The sequence below is a fragment of the Lynx canadensis genome, chromosome B4, assembly GCF_007474595.2.
Source record: "Lynx canadensis isolate LIC74 chromosome B4, mLynCan4.pri.v2, whole genome shotgun sequence".
In the NCBI taxonomy this organism is placed as follows: Eukaryota; Metazoa; Chordata; class Mammalia; order Carnivora; family Felidae; genus Lynx; species Lynx canadensis.
This window is the reverse complement of record NC_044309.1, coordinates 49,741,540-49,763,797: the sequence shown is the minus strand read 5'-3', so window position 1 is coordinate 49,763,797 and position 22,258 is coordinate 49,741,540. Positions and strand designations below refer to the sequence as shown.

General features: G+C 37.4%; 1 protein-coding gene across 6 annotated transcripts in view; it reads left to right on the top strand.

Annotated features, from left to right (window-relative positions):
• LMO3 (LIM domain only 3) overlaps positions 1-22,258 on the top strand; it is a 58,020-nt gene that overhangs the window by 844 nt on the left and 34,918 nt on the right. The window contains exons 2-4 of one of the 6 annotated variants that reach the window (XM_030321967.1): positions 425-462; positions 1,150-1,216; positions 6,473-6,686. In XM_030321967.1, coding sequence (XP_030177827.1) covers positions 6,481-6,686 — 206 coding nt within the window. In that variant the 5' untranslated portion in view covers positions 425-462; positions 1,150-1,216; positions 6,473-6,480. Of the gene's footprint in view, positions 1-424; positions 463-712; positions 1,217-2,254; positions 2,430-6,472; positions 6,687-22,258 lie in introns of those variants that run through there. The other 5 variants (XM_030321968.1, XM_030321966.1, XM_032593915.1 and 2 more) reach the window with 5 other exon arrangements.

The window sequence follows — 22,258 nt, the reverse complement described above, 5'->3', positions numbered from 1 at the left end:
TTTAAATTGCAAGGTGTTCAAGTAATTGCAAGAAGTGTATCCGTGGGGGTGGGAGGCGGTTCAGTATTGGCTAACAAGGAACAAGTTCACAGTTTGGTTCTCGGGCCGCTGGAGGCAGGGAGGAAGGGGAGTATGCCATGCCCTGGACCCAGCTTGTGCGGCAGCACTGCCCTGCTGAGCAGAGACTTTAGAGAGTTCATTAAGGGAAGTCAGAGACCGGGCAACTGCAGCCACCCCCCAGACATTTCCTAAAGAGGACAGTTGTGTGTGTTTCCAGTTCTAGTAACCGTTTGACTCTCTTGCCTTATTTTAATTTCCATAACCGGTGGCTTCCGAAATGGCTTCGGAAGACAGTTTGCTTTAAATGTGGGCACCTATTCCAAAATGCCCTCGTTGTTTTAGGAATCCGATCCTTCTCCTCCAGGGCTCTTTCGCAGGACTTCTTTTGGACGGGTCCAGAAGGTAGGGTCTTCCCCAGCCGACTCCTGCAGAGGTCACTTTTTGTGCGCGGGTCGTCCCCAGCGTTTGTGAGTAGCATATGCATGTGGCTGTGCTGACTGCACTCGCAGGCTTGTAAATTTTCACCCTGGGAAATTAGCAACAAAGCCCGATCTGTCTCGTGGCTGCTTTGCACTTTCCGAGGGCGGCTGTACTTGACTGAGCTGCAGAACAGGCACACGAGAGCGAGAGCGAGAGCGAGCGAGCGAGCGAGGGAGGGAGAGAAGGAAAGGAGAGAAGAGGGGAGGGGTGGGGGCGAGAGGTAAATAGTCTTAAATCGGAAGGGAGCTGCTTCTCTGTGGTCTTGACAAGCGCTGCCTGGGCTCCGCCGGCTCAGTAATAACTGAGTGACCTTTTCTTCGGCTGTATTATGTCTGGCTGGGAAGGGATTGCATTTTGCAGCTGAGAGCCGGGGCTTCCTCCAGCTCGGCTCCTCGCGTGCTGCTGGGGTAAGTTGTCTTGAGCCAGGACGGAGAGAGACAGCCTCGGACTGCAGTTGCCTAAAAGGAGGACACCTGTGGCTCACATGCGGTCAACACCATTACTTGGCGGATCCTTGAGGACCTCATTATTTTAAACTTAAAAAATAGAGACTCCCTCCCCCCTCCTTTTTTTTTTTTCAAACAATGCTTCTTTTTGACCTTTCCCAAGGAGAAGCACTACAAAGCAGCCACTGTGCTTTCTGAACGGCCTCCCCCTGTATCGCTTAATTGAGAAGGTAAGTGCAGCAACTGTGTATACACGCGTCGGCTTATTTGTGGTGTGTGTGTGTGTCTGCGGGTGCGCGCGTGCGTGTGCGGATGTGGGTATTTTTTTTTTTTTTCTTCCCCAGCCTCTCCTAATGAGGCATAAACTGGGGCTGCAGCCCAGCTCCGCACTGCAACTTTCGCTCGGGCTGCAGCTCTGCTGAGACGGTTTTGTTTAAATCATGTGAGGCTTCATTATTTTTATGATGAGACATGAAATAGATGCAGGCGGAAGATGTGGAGGGAAGGAGGGGAGAGCGGCTGCGGCGCGGAATGTCTCAAGTACGACTCGAGTGGATAATAGTCAAAGTTCAGGATGAGCCGCAGCATTCCCACACCCCTTACTCCCGGGAAGAGAGGGGCAGGGAGAGTTTGGAATCGGGAGAGGTTCGCTCCGGCCTGGCCCTGGGGAAGAGAATTCCGTCCTAGGTGGGCTCCAGACCCCCTGCTGCGTACTTGCTGGGATTCACAGCCCCCTCCCCCCGAGAGTTGAAATCACAGTCTTGCGGTTCTTGGGGACACTTCTGCCTCTCCCCACTTTTCCGTAATAAGAAAAGGTGGTTCCGGCGAGATGGAAAAGTGACTGTTTGCAGGGGGGCTGGGGGTGGGGGGCGCGGTGGGGAGAAGTGGCCACGAGAGACAGGTTCCCTGGAACGAGGTGCCCATGTCCTAACAGGAGGAGATTCAAACTGATGCAGCACATTTTTACGGGGGCTACCCAGATTGCTGTTATGAAATACAAGTCAGATTTATGATCTTTTTCATATTGAACATGATATGCTATGCTAACGCTGCATGTGACAGTTTAATCAAATCCATTTGTTACCACGAAGCTAAAAGGGGCCGCTGGGATTTTAGGATTACGGGCAGAGTTAGGGAAGCATGTGGCTTTGTCATTCGCCATCATTTTGCACACCGCCACACTGCGAGGGGCTCTGTGTGTGCGCTCTGTCTCGTCTGGCCGCCCTCATCCCTTCCCCCACCCCCTGCCGCCACTCCGACCCGCTCCCAAAGTGGCTTCACAATAGTCGGTCCTCGGCGGTGTAGGCTGCGCACCAGGTCCACACTTGAGCTAAATCCAGGAGACCCCCTTCCACTTCTACCTTGGGCTCTGTGCTCAATGCGAAGCTGCTGCAACTCAGGCACGCCTAAGTCAACTCATGCAGAAAAAGGAGAAAAGTTTTGGTAAGGTTACAATCTATCATAGATGCACTTTGCCGGCGCTCGGCACTCTTGACTGCTCAAAAGCTTTCCTGCTCTTCCGCTGCTTTTGTGTCTTTTTTTTTTTTAAGATCCGAAATATTATTGTTGTAACTGCTTTGGAAGACTGCTGCTTAAACCAATTAATCTTGCTAGGTGCAACAAATACTGCTACATTCTTTGCAAATCATCCCTGTGTGGCTGCGAAGACACAACCACAAAAGGCTAGAGCATAAACTCCATAAGGGATTCTTTGTTAGGGTGCATGTATGTTTCTTATTTTTTTATTATTATTTTATTATTATTATTATTATTATTATTATTTTTTTGCATGTGAGCTGCATCAAAATTGAACTCAGTCTTGCAAATCTCTTGTTGGCCTTTGCCAAGCACCAGCACTTTGCTGCCATGGTAACTGTAATTAAACTGATAAGAGTGGAAAAATGTCAGTATCTCTGAGCCTTGCAGCTGCATTGGAGAAAAAGGGAATCAAATTGGTTCCCAGCTCCATTGCTCCAAAAGGGGAGGGGGTGGTGAAAGGATGGGGAGGGGGTTGGGAGTTGAAGGGGCAGAACAGAGTTAAGCAGCTCCAGCGCCTGAGATCTGGGGACATCTATTTGCATTGTTGTCCCTTAGGGGGCTGCAGCCTGTAGGGATGCTCTGGGCCAGTGAACAGAGAGAAACAAGCTTTTAGGCCCAATCCAGTTCTCCAATCGGGTCTGGGGGCTGGGGAGAGGATGAAGATGGGCAGGAGGAGAGAAAATCTTTTGTTTGGTACCTCTTGGCAATCGAATGGCCATGTTGGCCAAATTCTTTTAATCTGTGTCACTGCTCCCAGCTGCGGAACCTGCATTCCCATTTTAGCATCTTCCTGAGGCACCTCATCTCTGCCAACCCCCTTTATGTATTCCCCCTTCCTGTTCCTTCTCCCAAATTGTTCTCTGTGAATCTTCCGACAGGGACAAAATGTTTTCCGTTCACTATGTGTAGTTAGTCCAAAAATATAAAAGACTGTGTCTAAGTGCTGCAAATCTTTGATTATGATGATTTTTTTTAAGCCCCTGTGTGTTGTGGAGTTGTGGTTACTTTGTTGTGTTAACTACTGAAGCTGAGACCGCGCGGATGAATGGCACAGAACAAGGGAACATAATGGAGGCAATCAACCGTTAGGCCGCCTCACAATGCAATCCAGGCAATTAAAAGCTCACCAGAGTTTAAATGAAATGGTTCTACTTATTTCTGCACACCACACTGCACAGGCTATTATTTATGTCTTTTTTTTAATTATGATTTCCCTTAAACTGTCAAATAACTCAGAATGGCAGGGTCTCAGAGGCAATAAGAATTTCCCTCAGAACAATTTACATGCCAATCTAAAACTAGTTATGAGTCCTGATGTGCTATGAGCAACTTGTGAAATGTTTCTCCGCTTCCGAACGCATAACTCTACCCAGTCGTGTTCTTCTGGATGGTGAGGGGCACGGTGGGGAAGGGGGCTGCTGATGCTTTGTGCCTTTTAGGTACATGGCAACGTGGTGACTACTAAATAGTTCTTTTTCTACAACTGTTAACTTGAAGAGTATTGAAAAGATTTCCTTTTCAAGAGAAAGGTGATGATGTTCTCTAAAAGAAGGTACCAGGATGGAGGGTAAAATATCAAACTCCTTCAAGCCCAAGGCCAAACAGAATGTAAGAGTTTCAAATATTAATTGGCCTCTGAGTGCTAAATTAAAATGTCAACACAACAAAAACATTTTGTGAAGACAAGCAGGGTAGTGTTACTTGTGCCAAATGTTGGTATTCCCTGTCCTGGTTACAAAGCATTTTGAATAAAGATAGCCGTCCTTCTTCACTTGATGGTAGGAACTCAACTGAGGGAAATATATCTTAGCTACAACTAAAAGGGATTTAAAATTTTTCTTTCTAGCTTTGTGATGTAAAATAATAATAATAATAATAATAATAGCCTTATAAGTTGGTGAATTCGAATAGCCAGCCATCTCTCGATGTTTTCAGTAATGAGATACAGAATGTCATTTAGTAAATCCAAATTTCCCCCCTCCCCCCAGGTATATGGTTAAGAGGCACTTGGATATGTTCTGTACAGTAATTAATGGGATTTATTCCTTGTGGAACCTTGCTAGAAGACGTTAACTAGTTCTGATCAAAGAAACTTCATTTGTTAGAAGTTCTAGAGAGTGAGATTTAGCAGAGCTATCAAGGGTTATGATTAATCTACACTAGACCCTTAGCTCCTTCAAAGAAAGGGAATAGAAAGCAGGCTACAGGAATACCACCTGCTCTTCTGTACAAATCCAGCTGCTAGTCTGCAGCTTTGACTACCACACTGTGCAGATCATGCAGCAAGAACATCCACCCTTTCTTCCCTGCCCGTCCCTAGTCCATCACTCTACCAGAGAACTTATTTGGTAATGGAAGTTCAACATCAAAACAATATTATGTGCAATCCATGCATTATTTGTACCTAGAAAAGTTATTCAGCTCTGAGGGTACAGTGCCTTGATGTCTCTTATCAATGTGATTAAAAATGAAAAAAGAGTGTGAAGGTAATGGAGGTGAAGCCTTCATAAGGAGGCTTCAGAGGAAACTGAAGAAGGTTTAGCTACTTTGGAGTAGGGAAATACTCCAAGATTATGGCTTGGCATTTCTTTTCTTGGAACTGTTTCAAGTGCATCTACATTTGGCGTTTTGTAGAGTTTGAAACTTTATGTACAGGAGAGGAAGCATACTATAGTAGTGGGATCTCTGGACTGTTAGAAGACCACCAAGTCTAGTGCTTAACCTGTCATTCAGCATCGAGCGAGTCCTTAAACTCTCTTAGGCCTCCGTATCACAATTTGTAAAATGAGGGAGTTAGGAATCGATGATGTCTCGAGTATTTGGTAGTACTTAGAATGAGTTATTGAATAAATATGAAGCTCTGAATAGTTGGTCCAGCTTTTTTTTTTTTTAAACTGGGTATTTGACACTTAGGAAAGAAGAAACTCAAAGGGGAATAGCCTTTCACTGAAAACATTTCAGTCAAGTTGTAAAAACCACAGAACCCAGCTGGACTCCTTATTTATGATGGAGATGTATCTCTAAAGTATATAAATTTTATATATATGTCTGGTGCCCTATCTATAACATAATATATTTATGTATATATGTTTGTGTAATTTATATGTATTTAGATTTTTCCTTCTGTTGTTTTTTCTTTCCCCTATGAAATTAATAAGTGTGTGTTTATGGTAATAAACCAATCCTGTACTTTCATTTTATATGAAAGCATACAGTATGCAGTCAGGTAATCTGCCATTTATCGAGGCACTGACTCATGTTTGTGAGTATAGATTCATTTGTAAAATTGTAACATAAGGAACAATTTCAAACAGCAAGAACACAGAAGGAAGTATTTGGATGCAAACACACAGTGTAGAATTGGGGAGCTTTCTGGGTGACTGTACTCTATGTTTAACTATAAACAGCCCCACTGCTAAGTCAGGTTAGTGTCTTCCCATTAGGGTACACTGTCCTTCCACCATCAAGCACAAATCAAGTGAATTTCTAACCAATAAAGAAAAACTCATTTTTGACTCTTATAGACGGTGCATGGACTAGTTTGTTAAATAGCTTCCTTTGAGATTATTACTCACGTTTTCTTCCCAAAGGAACTGCACTATGCAGAGAATGGGGACACTCTAAAATTATTTAATGTTACTTAACTTTGTGTATATGATGTCAACATCATGTCAATGCCAATGTATACTATGTACAACACGAATGCATTATCCCACCCCCACCCCCACTGTCCAGGTGCAACTTTATAAATGATTTAATAAGGACTTTATAATGTTTGAGGCTTTTGTTTCCAAATTTTAGTTTGATTTCAGGATAGCCCCAAAAGGGAAAGTCTAACGCTCCTTGAGAAAAGCAATATTAAATATTAAACTTGTTGGAGGTCTTTTGACATCTTTTGATTCTTTCCTGCAGTCCCAGCTCTCTTTTTTGTTTTTGTCTTCCTTTAGGTATACAAATGCTCTCAGTCCAGCCAGACACCAAGCCGAAAGGTTGTGCTGGCTGCAACCGAAAGATCAAGGACCGGTATCTTCTAAAGGCACTGGACAAATACTGGCATGAAGATTGCCTGAAGTGTGCCTGCTGTGACTGTCGTTTGGGAGAGGTGGGCTCCACCCTGTACACTAAAGCTAATCTTATCCTTTGTCGCAGAGACTATCTGAGGTAGGAATTACCCTTGCACACCAGTGATGACTGGATTCCTTTTAAAATACTTTTGTAAGTGTATTTTTTGGTTTCATTTCCTTACTACCAGCTTCTATTCCTGAAAGACATTGACCTGTCAGCCTTCAAAATGTTGCCAGGTGCCTATTATGCAAATTCTTACTCGAGTAATGGCCAGTAAAACATGATATCGAAAGTGATTCCATTTGGCCTGCCTGGATGCTCATAGTTAGAGATTGGTTATTCTACCGCCCGTATTAAAAGCACCAGTTCATGGCAAGGATGTGGTTGGTAGAAATCAGCATATAAGTGTTTCATTAAACCATACCGACAAGATAGGCTGAGCTTGACACAGAATTGTTCAGCAATCTTCCTGTGTCTCGTTTGTCAGAGAAAGTTCAGTTTGAAATTATTAACTGGTATTTATTAGCATATTTATTATACAGTTTTGACAACTTTCCCCAAGTGTGAATCTGTGTCCCCACCCTCAGTGGCATTCCAAGTGGTCATCACAAAGATATCACGGAGCATTAGCAGCTTCAGACTTGCCAGTAGCATTATGGAAACTAACACAGTAAAGATCTCCATCATTATGGGGAAATGAAAGCCACTCTAAACATCTGATCAGTTTGAGGACAATGCATATATTCTTGCTTAAAAAACCATGAAGCCCACTATACTTGTTTCCCAGCATTTAGCACTCAATGCGTGAACTTGTATTTAAGAAAAATTATTTTGCTTTTCAGGGAACTTTGTGACTTGATTCAGCTGCAAATTACATATATTAATAAAGTAGGAGCTATCAAATTAGAGAAATGATATATGGCATCATTCGGGTTTTCATATTTGATACGATTAATCATTTTTCTAGTCTGACATTAAGCGATTTATTTTGAATTTTCTCCCTTTATGACACAAAATTTATCAATCAGCCGTAACTCCTTAACCATCTTGGTCATTTTTGGGAAGTGTTTTCTAGGGAATTTGGTGCTTCTCAGTATATAATTCAGTTATTTTTAGTCTGATTTAATCTTTATATATAAAAATGTATCATTTGATTAGTGATAGTTTAAAAGGGTGAATCCAACACTATTTATCAGATTCTACCCCCTGCCCCCCCAACCTTAGGATTGCCTCAGCTGACAGCCTCCTGGCTAATTATGACCACTTGTTACTATCCCTCTGTGTTCCAAGGGCATAAAATACACGCAAGGTGCCAACAATAAGAAGTGACTCCATAGCCAGGATTTCCCTTATTGTGGTGGCACAACTAATCAGAATTAACTTATTCCATGAATTCTCTTAGAACTTCAGTCTTTGAACTTCTTCTTTGAAATAATTTTTTTTCCTCTGCTCATTGTGAATTAGAGCCTCATTTCCACATAAAGCATTCGCGTTTTACTTTCAGTGATTTAACAATGCTTCCTAGTTTTGCTTTATCTTTACTAACCAATGGTCATGGCTTTTTGACTCTTTTTTTTTTACTTTTACATTTGTTTGCAACTGCAGTGTCTCAAGTGGATTTATGTAACAACAGTTCCAAAACAAGGAGCTTATATAAGTCTGCGCAAAGTTAAGGTGTTCTAGTAAGCAATAAAGATAAAAATTAAGTAAGATTTACAGAAAGTATGTTGAAATAGCCGGATTTTAAAAACTTAAAATTTGCCAATGTAATACCTGTATCGTGAGTTAAACTGTTTTACAGTTGTTGATATAATAGCAAGCAGAGAAGGAAACTTAGATTGTGTTATTCTTATGGTAATAAAAATACAATGTTTAACTGCCGTTTGATAGTCTCAAGTAAGTGTTTTGTTTAAAGGGATTTATCAAAATAGTTTTCATATCAAAAGTGCTTACCCTTCTCTAAGATAGATAGATGTTGCTCTTTGTGACATTACTTAGTTGACTTCTGGTAGACTCAAACTTCTCATGTTTGGTAACTTGTTAAAAAAATCATACTCTTTCAAATAAAAACCTTGGTCCTGGTTGCCAATATATTCATTTCTCAGAGTATAATGTCCTCTTAAGTTGGTCATTACCACATTAATAGCCAGTTGTTATGTTAACAGCCTAAGGATTGTTAACATTTCAAACTAAGTTGTTAACTGCAAGCTTATTCCTTATTTAAACTGAAGGTTTGTTGTATATAATGTGACTTCTTTGGCAAGAAGTAATTCATCAATACTTAAAACTTGCAGAAGCAAAATGGGGAGTTGGTATATGTGTAAAACTGTGTTATGTGTTATAGATTATGCCGCAGATGTGGTATATGGTTTTATGTAAGAAGTATGTATCTCCATGACATCGTGTCCATGTTCAGCAGCATATGTCTTTTACTAGAAATTTAAAATAGTCTAATTCTATATGTCACATAGACAAATACAGTTAGGCAAACTTTATTTACAAATTAATTTCTTTGAATGGTGTAGTCATTCAAAAATGTTTATTGGATGCCTGCTGTGTGAGAGGCATAATTCTAGGTAATAGATGAAATTAACTAAGAAAAAATAAAGGTGTACCTAAAATTGTTACTATCTATTAATTAATTACACAAAACCTGTTAAATGATCAGGGAGTAAGTAGTATTCTGTGGCTGTCTTCTCGAGTTTTGAAAACAATTTTTCTCATTTCCCTTAGTTCACATTTACTTTTGTATTTTGCACAAAGCTTAACCATTTAAATCCTATTCAAAAGTGGTTAGGTTCGGTTTTTTGTTTTTGTTTTGTTTTGTTTTGTTTTTGGTGTTTGGATATTATGTGATTTCTTTGAGGCACCAAACAGGCCATAAATAACTTACAGGTTTGTATTTCTCTCTCTAAATCAGTAGGTATCTAAGTAAGAATATGGAAAATGATAAAGAAGAAAATAATTTTGTCTGTACTGGTAAATTGTTGATTGTAGGTATTATCTTGAGTCAGATAACTTTTTCATTTCTAGAGAACAGTGAAATATTTTTTTCCAGTTGTATTTAACTTCCTAATTAACTTCTTCCAAAAAAGAAAACAAACAAAAAAATCAAACACTTGTCATGCTGAACAATGAATCTTGAAGTTATAACATTTTATTTGCATTACTTTGTTTTTTTTTAAGTTCTTTGAATAATAAATACAAGAATTTAAATCATAAGATACTTTCTTAGAGTTATAGGAACTATTATTGTGGTAAATACGATTTCTCTCAGATTTTTCTCTCCTTTGTGGCACAATTAGCTTTAAGAAAAAGAAATATGATCTCACCATTTATATACTGAGTTTCAGAACTCCACAATTCATTTTCCAGAACGGGGCTGGTATAATGTCTTTTATTTCTCTGTAGAATATACAATGTACATATCTGATGAGAGAGAATTTGCCAGTTTGTAGGATTGTTCTCTGCCTTTGGAAACTCATTAGATAAAGGAACAGAAGGATTGACTTTTTAAAACTTCCTCTATTAACATGAGTTCTGACTTAAACTATGAAGTCAATCTGCCCATCAATATTTATACGCCAAGACCTAGAAATCTAGATGTTAAAAAATGTATCCGACACATTCATAACTTTTTCATTTTTAAAATTAAATGTATGACAGATTAGATGGAGGAGCATCTTTATACCTTGAACTAGATAGAGCTCATAACCAACAGAATACCCAAAGTAGATTAATAATTCCTGTATAAAAACAGAAAAGTTTTAGTAATGATGTTTATGGGACTCTTGTCACTGCTAAGCTGTCCATCACCCTTGTCTCATTTTGGAAAATATGAAAAAAAGTAGTGAACGTGTAATCAGAGTTTTAGAATTAAAATCTTGTGGCAAGTGTTACAAAGTCAGAATGAGGAGAAATAACAAACTACTTACTTTTCAACTTGGAGGAAGTAAAGAATATCAGAATTTACCTCTCAAGACTTTGGGAAATTTTTGCTTGTGTTTTTTTTTTTGTTGTTGTTGTTGTTGTTAAGCCTAAAACTTCTTACTTGTATATTTTAAGCATCAAGTCCCTGTAGGCTGCATCTTGTATGTCTGAGTGGTGTCTTACCAGAGAATGTATTCAAAGCTGTTTGCTGTGATGTTATGCCATGGAAGCTGCTTATAGCTCTTCCTATATGAGAAGCTGAAAATGCCTTCTGTAAAATTTAATGTAATTTGCTATTTTTATATCTGGGAATAATGTGTTTAAAATGAAACTGCTGGGAGAGAATGATGCTTCATGTCCCACTATAGCTGCCAATTAACAAAAAGCATTTGAAGGTGTTATGCTGACTATAATTTTACATCCTTTAATAGAATAATAGAACGACTTGCAAATAGAAATTTAAACTTAAATGCCAAATGCCACATAGAGTATTAATCTGGCTATAACTTTATTTCAGAGTAATCAAATCCTGTGCCCTAAATTTTTATATAAAGTTTAATTTATATTTGTGCGTACATAATTACAACCTTAAAAGTAAACACGAACGTGTTAATATAATTTTATCTGACAGTTCATTGCATAGATTTGTTTTAATGTTGAATAAGGTGTTTATTCTTTTTTTTCCCCCCTTCATTTTCCTCTTTTTAATATTAGGCAGTTGGAAATATCTTCCCCAGAAATCAGTGCATTATTATTATTTGAAAAATCACTTTTTATTGTTTTAAATTCTGAAAATTTAAGCTTTTATAAGGAATGAAACTCCTCCCAAATGAACTTTTTTCCTACAAGCTTCGTTTCAGTTTTTTGACACTTCATTATTATCGTAATTTTTATGATATTTAAATGTCTCACATAATCTTAGTATGATGAAATATTGTAGCATATGAGTCTATTAGACCCCATGCCCTGTTAAAAAATATTGTTTTATTTCTTGTAAATGATCTTACCTTATTTACAACTTTATAAGAAGTTGTAATTTATAAGAAGTTGTATTATTGAATTTTATTTTATTTCAAACATTTTACACTCTATACCATTCAAGGACCAGTACAAATCAGGAGTGATAATTTTATTTGCTACAATATTTTGAGAGAGAGCCCCTCATTTTTGGAAAAATTGGTGGATTTTCTGAGCAACAACTCTGTAGCAATCTCTGTTAAAAATATTTCACATACATATAGAATTTGTCGTTTGTAAATTTATCTACGACATCTTTCTGTCCTTGCCCTGTAATGCATCCATTTTCAGTGGGGTATTTAACATAATGAATTATTTTAGTGTTGTGGCTTTTGTTTTGTCTTGTCTTATAGATGACATATTTTCACTGAAAATACCTCCCTCAAGATACCTCCCTCAAGAATATTGAAAATTTGAATATACTTCACTCTGTTTTTATATTTTTATTGTTTTTTTTTAATCTTTTTATAAAGCATGGAATACTTCAGTCAGGATAGTTCTTACCCATAAGATGGATAAGTTAGGCATACCTGACTTAGCAGAAAAATATTCTGTTTCTACAAGTATATTTAGGATTCAATGCATCTGGAAGAACTACATTTGAGAATTGCTAAAATTGCTTATTTTGCACTTTATAAATACACAGAACTCTGGGAAAGAACCTCTATTTTTGGTTGCTCTTAGTGTATATCAAAGTAAGCCAGCATTTCATTTATAAACTCACCATTAACTTCCATTAAGTGACTAATAATAAATGTTAATGTTGTGTTTTGACTGCATACACATAATTTATTAAGGAATCTCATTTGAAAAATATGCTGAAAGTAGTAATTTGGTAAATGGTTTTGATGCCTATATGCACTGCAGAAATGTATTATGTAGTTCAGTTTTTTGCCTCACAGAAAAATTGTATAACCTAAAAGAATTGCACGAACCTCAAGCAGCCATTATACTTTCCTTCATTACACTGTGAAGCATTGAAATCTTATTTTTGCATATGGTTTGGAAACATTTTCTGGTTCTTAGGAGAGTTTCTTCTATTATTCAAAAGTTTTATGCTGGCACCTCATCCTGTCTTCAAAAAAAAATTAGCCAACGTTTCTCACCTTAATCCATATAATAATCGTTAAGGTAGGACAAGATCTTGAAAACAAGGAAAGTAAAAATAAAAACAGCTATATTCTTTCTATTCAGTTGGCCAGCTATTTTTTAAACGACATTTGCATTAACTGTGTTTCTTCAAAAAGGCATTTTTCTTTCATTTTAATTTTTTATTGGCTTATATAAGCGATTACTCCTACTGATACATGGAATTACCCCTTGCGAGGCATTAAAGGGGTGTGGGTATGTATACGCATGCCACGCATACAGATGGTAGAATCTATATGGCCTTAGAACGAGCATCGGCCTTAGAATGAGCATTAACTTTTCACAATCAACTTTCACCAGATCACCATAGTTTGACAGGCATTAAAATTTGTAAAATTAGATACTCGATGCCAGCTAATTTCTTAGTATTTGTAACTATAACACTGACTTATTCTTACAGGGTGTTCACCATTCTAAAAAGAAAGACAAGTTTTATGATACTATAGAATGCCTAAGTATATTCCCTTGTGATTTTTATCACCCAATTCTGTTTTTCTCAGCGCCGATGGAGTTTGACACTGTCTATTCTGTGTCTGTTTCCACCATCATACCATATTTTTTTAATGATTAACTATTTATTTCCCTTCTCAAGGCATTTATAAGAAATTTAGTTTGAAGCAGAAGCTTACGTTGTCAAGCAAAAAGTGTGGCATTTAGATTTTTATTGTTGACTTTAAAGCAATTTCTTTTGCCTATTAAGACTTTTTGCCCCTTATTATTGATATTAATGGATAACTTTCCTCTAAAGGATTTAGGACGTAAACTTACCCTTTTATTATATTCATCAAGCATATTTACTGTATTCACAACCTGCCCACATCAGTCATTTGTGCATTCACCTGTTCCTTTTTGCTTTCTCCCTATATTACTGAAACATCTTGATAGGTCTTTTTCTTCTCAATAAGATTTTTGTAGTTATGTAAAGATTCCAAGTCTTTTGCTGAATTTTGTTTTCTTTCATAGTGCTAGTTTTTGTGATGCAAAAATCTCTAGCTGTGGACTTTACTAGTTTAAAACAAAATCACACTTGAGATAAATAATCAGCTTGGAATAGTCAGATCCCTGATTTGAAGTTGGAAAATTAACATTAAGCTGCGTGTATTAAGTTAGACTCTAACCAGCATGTGTTGTTATGATTCAATTTAATATTAAAAACTCTCCAACTGGGCTACAGGGAAAATAAAAGACTCTTAGGAATTCAAAGATTATTTGCAGAGGAGTACAACAAAGCCATATTTAAGTAAAATTGTTATTACTAATGCAGTAAAGCATCATCTACATTAAATCCATCCTACTAATAAAAACAGAAAATCAGTTTTAATAAACATAAATATCAAATATGACAAGGACTAGTAAAGGGGAAAGGAACTTCATAAAATGTGCTAACATTGTATAGTAATCTAAATACCACTGAGAAAAAATAAATTCCCAACTCATTTATGATGTGGGATCCCAACAGCCAACTTCATGAGGAAAAAGAAAATTTTAGACTTGCTAGTTTATTCTCATTTCCTAAAACTTTTAGAACAATGCCATGTTTTTATTATAACAGTTCTAACAGATGTGCATACTGGTTTTGAAATTATTTTGTTCTCTTGTTGTTACAACATTTCAAAATATCTTAAGTAATATCCCTTGATAGATGGCTCACATTTTCCCCAAATAAGCAGGCTCAGGGCTGTTACACTTTCAACTACCTATGGCATTAAGCATGATGCTTCTTTTGTATTGATGAACTACTCAATGAAAACGTATTCTGATGAATAGCTTTATATTAGACTGCGTGAGATCAGTGATTAGTTGCCTGTTTGTTTGGATAAATGGGGGAGGGATCAGAGACATGGAAATAGCAGTCTTAACTTTTAACAAAAAATATGAGTATCAGTTTTAGTGGGCAGGTTTATTTGTATTTTCAGGTAAGAAGTCCAGCTATACTGTGAACATAGTTTTAAAGCCTGTAAGTATTGCATGTGAATATCCACGGAGAGATCATTTGTGCTTTGGGAGATACAAAGAAATCAGAAGTTATTCAATTGCATCAAAACTTATGAACTAGTATTATTTTCTGGGGCTATTTATTAGAAAAAAATTTTGTAAAGTTTCTGAGCTATAAGAATCCTTCTTTCTACAGCACATCCTTGCTGAGTGGGTAGTTAATAGAGGTTATATTTATTATTACATGCTTTGCTATCTCTCTAACAGTTAAAAAATGAAACCATTTAGTTACTTAACAAATATTTGAGTGCTAATGCTTCATTCCTATAAATAATGAATGTGGAATATTGTATTTCTAATTGATATTATGTAATATATAAACATAAAGTTATTAATATTTTACTATGTCAATAAAAAGGAATCAGAAATTAGGGAAGAACTTAAGGGCAAATTATTTTTCAAAATTTCTACAACTGGTATAATCACTATTTGTTGTTAAATAACTAAGTAAAACATATAGAGTTTTAGCCTGCCTGTTATTTCTTAAGGAGGCAATATAGAGAATGAGAAGAGGTATACTCAGAAGAGAATGGAAACACTTTTGAGAAAGAGAGGTTATAAATAATATGTAAAAAGTGGACTCTGTAAAAATCCTTTTGATAGCCAATGGTCCTATAACAGAAGCTGAGCTTTGACCTTTGAAGTTATATTTTGGATGCAGAGTAAGATAGAGTTAACTTTGTAACTTCCATGCAACTTGCAATGTTTTCATCTCTTATCACAGATATCGGTACAGTTATCAGAGCTGCAGCTGACACTCCTTGTAAAATGCTTAGCATCATTGGTCCCCATTTTCTCATTCAACATTGTTCTCTATTATACTTTAGGTACTGAACAGAGCTGTAGAATACTGCACTGCATAAAACAGAACTACCGCCCCTCCTTTTAGAGTTTATATTCTAGTTAGGGGAAGCAGATAATTGACAGAATAAACATCGAGTACATTCAGAGATGATGAATACTACAGAAAAATGGAGCAGTATAAGAAGTTTGCAGAATTTGTATTGTGTGTGTTTGAGTATGAGAGAGAGGGAGGAGGAGGAGGAGGAAGAGGGAGGCAAGGAGGGAGGAAGGAGGAAAGGATTTGAAAAATTAAATAGGCTAGACAGGGACAGCCTTGTTGAGATGGTGGCTTGAGCAAAGACCTAAAAAGGTGAAGGTGAAGGTGAAGGAGCTTGCCTTGGGATTGGAGAGGACGGACATTCCAAGCATAGGGATCAGCCCATACAGTGTCCTTGCAATGGAAGCTTTTTTGATGTGTTTGAGGAACATCAAGGATGTTAGTATAGTTGGGATGAATAAAAGCAGAAGAGACAAGGATTAGAAGCAACCATTATGTTGCCCTATGGTATTCCCTGTTGCTCTTACAACCAAGAATGCCCCTTTACTTTTCTAAATGTTCCTTAAGGAATTGATATTACTCCTGTCTGAGAACTGCTAGGAAGCTTATTCAGATAGGCTGTTACAGGCTGAGTTCCATTTGGGATTACAGAACCCATCGGGACAACTTCTACATTGTAGTATTTCAACGTGAAATACAAGGGGATGCCCATATTGATGAGCTAGGGCTGCTGACTCTGCATGTGTGAGTATAGCACTGTGGCCCAAGATGTTGTTAAGCTCTGTCCTAATCACAGCATAATTGATATTTTTTGAATCCTGGGGTAATAAAAATTGCAAAGATGGGGAGTTTTCAACAGCTCTCCAAAGGGTGATTTTTTTCATTATTTTTAAAGTCAAGCCAAGTCTTATTAAATTTTTTCTAGTATAAAATATTTAAAATAACATATTTACTGTAATTATCATAAATGTTTCCAAATTCAGCATTGAAAGAAAATGCATCAAAATCATATTGTTATTTAAAACAACTTATTTGGGGCTCCCTGGTGGCTCAGTCAGTTAAGCATGTGACTCTTGATTTTGGCTCAGGTCATGATCTCACAGTACATGGGATCCAGCCCTATGTTGGGCTCTGTGCTGACAGTGTGGAGCTTGCTTGGGATTCTCTCTCTCCCTCTCTCTCTCTGCCCCTCCCCTGCTCTCACATGCATGTGCTGTCTCTCTCTCTCTCTCTCTCTCTCTCAAAATAAATAAATAAAAACTTTAAAAAAATAAAACAACTTAATTTAATTCTTTCAATGTTTATTTTTGGGACAGAGACAGAGCATGAACGGGGGAGGGGCAGAGAGAGAGGGAGACACAGAATCGGAAACAGGCTCCAGGCTCTGAGCCATCAGCCCAGAGCCCGACGCGGGGCTCGAACTCACGGACCGCGAGATCGTGACCTGGCTGAAGTCGGACGCTTAACCGACTGCGCCGCCCAGGCGCCCCAACTTAATTTAATTCTTGATGAGATGGGGCAAATGTTACCTAACCGCTCTGTTTATACTCCTGTTTCACATTTGTAAACTAACCCCAGTTCACTAATTGTGGTTTCACATCAAGAAGAGCTAAGGATTAATCTTCAAAACTAAAAGATTAATATGCATTTCTATTTGTGAGAGTGGGATTTGTATGTACAAACCGGCTTTGCTTTTAAAAATGAAAAAAAATAGCTTTAAACTTTAAATACAAATCGAAGTACTTCAGCCTGTATTTACATTTACAAAATGGGCTGGGATGCAGCCTGGGTATTGGCCTAGAAGCTGTGCTAATGTGCCTTGAATCTTACTTACAAAGAGTTACAGCATGAATGGGTGAGCTTTCAAAACAGTGGCCAAACCATCCATGCTTCCTCACAAAATCTAAAATGTACTTTTCAGAAAGCGAGAGAAGGTGGTGGCCAAGTGGCTTTACGAGTTTTTTTTTTCTTTTTTCTTTTTTTGGTTTTAAACTTTGACATTTTTTTTTTAATATTTAGATTTAGATTTTTTTACATTTAGATTCAAGTTAGTTAACATATAGTATCATGTTGGTTTCAGGAGTAGAATTTAGTGATTCATCACGTACCTACAACACCAGTGCTCATCCCAGCAAGTGCCCTCCTTAATGCCCATCACACACATTTAGCCCATCCCCCACCCACCTCCCCTCCACCAACCCTCAGTTCTCTATATTTAAGCCTCTTATGGTTTGTCTCCGTGTCTGTTTGTATCTTATTTTTCCTTCCCTTCCCCGATGTACATCTGTTTTGTTTCTTAAATTTCACATATGAGTGAAATCATATATTTGTCTTTCCTCTGATTGACTTACTTTGCTTTGCATAGTATGCTCTAGTCCCATCTGGCTTTACAGGTCTTAAGTCCTACCATCACCTCATACATCCTTAGTGCTACTTTTTGTTACAATTTCTAGCAGCCCTCCTTTTTTTGGGGGTGGGGCAGATGGGGCATCTGTAGTAACTGCCATCTTGTCCTGGTTGAGTTAAAGACCTGTTTTCCTAATCATTTTGTGATTCTCACCTACCAAAGTGCATCAATTTGAGCTTGATTTTAAGGAAAAGTTGCTTGATCTTGACCGAACAGTTTGCTTGGTATTTAAATAATGTTGTTAATAGTAGTTATTAAACTAACAATCCTTTGCAATAGAGATCACTTGCTTATTTGGCTCAAGTTCTTAAATGACTTGTGTTCTTGATTAATGGTAGATTTCTACACTGACTTGAGAAAAAGTTAATAGATTTTAAGTTGAAAAAAATATTTTGTTTATTTTCCTTGGAGGATTTATCTACTGGAGGATAAACAGAGACTTTCATTTCAACACAACTCAGTTTTTTACAGTGATTCTAGTCACAAGTTTATCCTACATTCATTTTAACACAGACAGTGTATTTGAAATCATTTTATTGTGTATTTCTTATTTCTTATTGTTCTACCACATTGGGTATTGCCCCTTCCTCACCAACTATCACTAATAGCAAATCAGTGACCTATTCCTAGTAGGATGCATTCATTTGCTGGCTTTTACCTTCTGTATCGCTTTATAAAAAGATACAAGCCACACTAGTTCTTGTTAATTCCCTAAGCATCTCCCAAGCTAAGTGAGGCTAGATCTAATCCTTAGAGTTTTAGAGGCATGTCAAGTAGTATAACGGTGAGGAGTCCAGATTTGAAATCCACCCTGTTCCTGCTACATCCCAGCTGTATATTCCTAGGCAAGTTACTCAACCTCTCCAAGCCTCAGTTTATACAGTTGTAACTAGGAGTAACAGACCCATTCATAGAATTGTCAGGGACAATTGTCCCTGACCTAGAATTGTCAGGTGTCAATGAAATACCATAGGGAAAGACTTGAACACACTGATGGATCCTCCAATGTGAGTTTCTGTTGTTATAAAGAAAAAAAGAATGGCACTGAGTTATGAAGATAAGATAGTTGGAAAATTAAACATAAGGAGAAGGTTAAAGAAATAGATTGAGATATGTTGTTTAAGAATGATTAATAATCAAGAATATGAAAAGTGACTACTATTATAAGATCTTTTACCAAGTTTTCGTTTACAAAGGAGATAGTTGAAGAAATACCTAAATCCCATATGCACCTGAAAGCCATATAAGAAAAAATATTCCATGGTGGACATTATTAGAATTTGTTAAATTGAGATTAACAAAGCCTTCTGAAATATCTTCTACGCCCACACTCCACATTTTAGCCTGTGAAAATTCTGTGGCCCTTGTAAAGCATTTTATTTAATATCTCATAGGGAAGAATTATATATAAAATTTCAGCTTGCTTTAAGTTTCCTTTGTAGTCTTTAAAAAAAATTTTTTTAATGTGTATTTATTTTTAGGAAGGGGGAGGGACAGAGAGAGAAGGAGACAGAGGATCTGAAGTGGGCTCATGCTGACAGCAGAGAGTCTGATGCAGGGTTCAAACTCACAAACCAGGAGATCATGACCTGAGCTGAAGTCCGATGCTTAACCAACTGAGCCACCCAGGTTTCCTTCATAGTCTTGATTTTTGCATCCTTTTCCTCAGGTGGCAAGGACAATTGAATGCCAGTATCTTTTTTCTGATGTTCTTTTTCACAGTGTTCCCTAAACATTTTGATTATGTCCCTTTATTCCTAAAGAAGTTTAAGTATATACCTTTAATTTAAATATATATTTATAAATCTTAAATACTCCATTGCACATTTTTTAAAGTAGAAAAACTATGTTAAAGGGTAAGATATACATACAATAAATAGAAACTGAAATGCTGATCATTGTTTAAGCGTCCCTGGGCTTTATGCACCCCCATTTTGGAGAGCACTGTTATTTCTTAAAAGCTTTTTAAGCTCCTTTGAAAGTAGTTTGGTAGTGATACTTCTGACTAAGTGGGGGGGAGTCTGGATACGTGGGGAAAGAGTTGTAAAAGAAAGATGTAATAGTTGTTTGAAAGAGGAGGACTCTGTAAGCATGAGCTAATATGCCTTGCTTTGTTCTTTTAATATGAAATCAAGGTTTTCTTTCATGAGAAATGTGGCAAGGCAGTGAGCTCCTTCTAATGCTGTACTGTAGCCACCGGCAATATTAATATGAGGCTGGGTTCATCCCCTCTCCCCCCGCACTCCCCTATTCAGGACACAGTGAGATTTTAGACAGATAAATGCTAAGAGAACCCTGTGTACCAAAAGCAGTGTTTACTGCATGTAATACATATCATTGTTTGTCTCCTGTAGTGAAAAATACTTGTGTCGTGCTGTTAAAATGCACTCTTGACAGACCAGTGCTTGCTATTATAGGGTCCATTGCTTAAAAAAATGATACACTGACAGAAATACAATTTAAGAAAATTTAACACCAAGGGTAGTCAACCATGTAGGCTACTATTAAGGGGCCAAAACTCAAGGCCAGGGGTTTATTTAAAAAAGAGGCACAGTTTATTTGCTGGTAGTAGGCAAAGTTAAAAGAAAAAAAAAATCGAACTTGAATTCCTTGCTCTCTAGTCTGTAGAAAATTAATGAAAGCAACAGTTCAATAAGATTTTATTGCAGAAATGTTTAAGTGAAACATTTTAAGAATGCTTTGGAATTTTTAAACAGTTACTTACCATTTAGAAAGCTGTAACACTATGATGCGTAACAAATTGTTAGCATTGGATCCTAGGCACACCCAGTGATTTTCTTAAAATGTGTAGTCAGAGCTGGTTAATCTGAATCACTGTGTTCATTTCATTTTTGTGTGTGCAGCTTATAAATATATTTGAGATTGACAGGTCAGCAGCACCCACAATTACAACTTAAAATGTATGCTCTTGTCTAGGTACTGTTATGGGCATAGTTTGGTGGTTAAATGCATTGGATTTGTAACAAGGCCTTTTGGAAAGGAAAATAAACAAATAGGAGATGTGATGAAATATGTTGAATTTCAGAAGAATGCGAAATGTTCTAGTGAATAAACTACTACTGAGTGATGATAAAGCATGTGTTTTTTAAGCTATCACATGGCTCTATTATTAGGGGAGAAAATTCCATGAATTTAGATGAGATGTATTATCTAATTTTACCATTTTAAAAAGAAATCTGCCATCCAGTAATATTTGATGCCAACTGTGTACAGATTACATGTTCCTTGGGGAGGAAGGTTACAAAAGTAATGCAATAAATAATCTGAGCTTCAAGGAGCTTAACTTGGGTATCAGAGAAATAGAAAAGCATTTTCCACTGCTATGGAGAATCAAAGATGTGTATCTTGCATTCTGTACCTTGATGGTATAGTCTTCGGGCCATGCCTAGGATTGGGCCTTGGGAGGCACTTGGGCTTTCTAAGAAAGGATGTCCAAAGATGAAATACAGTGTCTTTGCAGATCTCCTCCAGAATTCAGTTGGCCTGAATCTGAAATATTATACAACAGATTTTTTTTTTTTTTTCTGTGAACACGGAGGGTAACGACTGTTGTGAAATTTGTCCACACACATTGTGCAGGGCCTCTGTGACTCAGCTGTTGGAGAAAACCCAGACATGCTTGCTGAGGAAGACTGGGATCCTTGGCTCTCTTTGCCACAGTCATGCAATGACTCTCTGTGCATGTGCTTTAGTTACGTTTCTTAAGTTCCATAGGTAGACTTTCTTATATCATGCTACCTCCACACCCTGTGTTCTTACTAGAAATGCTTCTTTAAAAATCTCATTTCTTAAATTATCTGAAGAAAATAGTATTTATGTTAGATTACCCGAAAAACTGGATGGTAAGCTCTTCCTTCCAATAGTTTTAAATATATCCTTTGGGTTATTTCAGAGAGCTATGCACTTGACCTTGACGCCTCAAAATTTTTCACAGGATTGTACATCAGGATTTTGCCATTATCCTGTGTTGAAGAGTATTTTAATAAACAGCCGCAAAATTTTCAGTGTCTTAGGGAAACTCTGGTGGGTTTTGTTTACTGTATCACACAATGTCCTGCAGACTCACTGTTGAAATTTCTCACCATCTTAGAGTAAGAAAAGTTCCTGGGACTCTAACTGATTCAATGGTGTTTTTCTTGGGCCTTGTGAATGTTTACATTTTCCCTCTTTTCTTTGTCTTCTAGGAAGCTCAAATCCAAACTTACTTTCTAACAACTGTCCTCAACTGCATGATATGTTAATGTATTCTCCAGACTTTTGTATCCTCTCACAGTGTTTTTTTTATGATATCTGGAGCTATTTATTTCA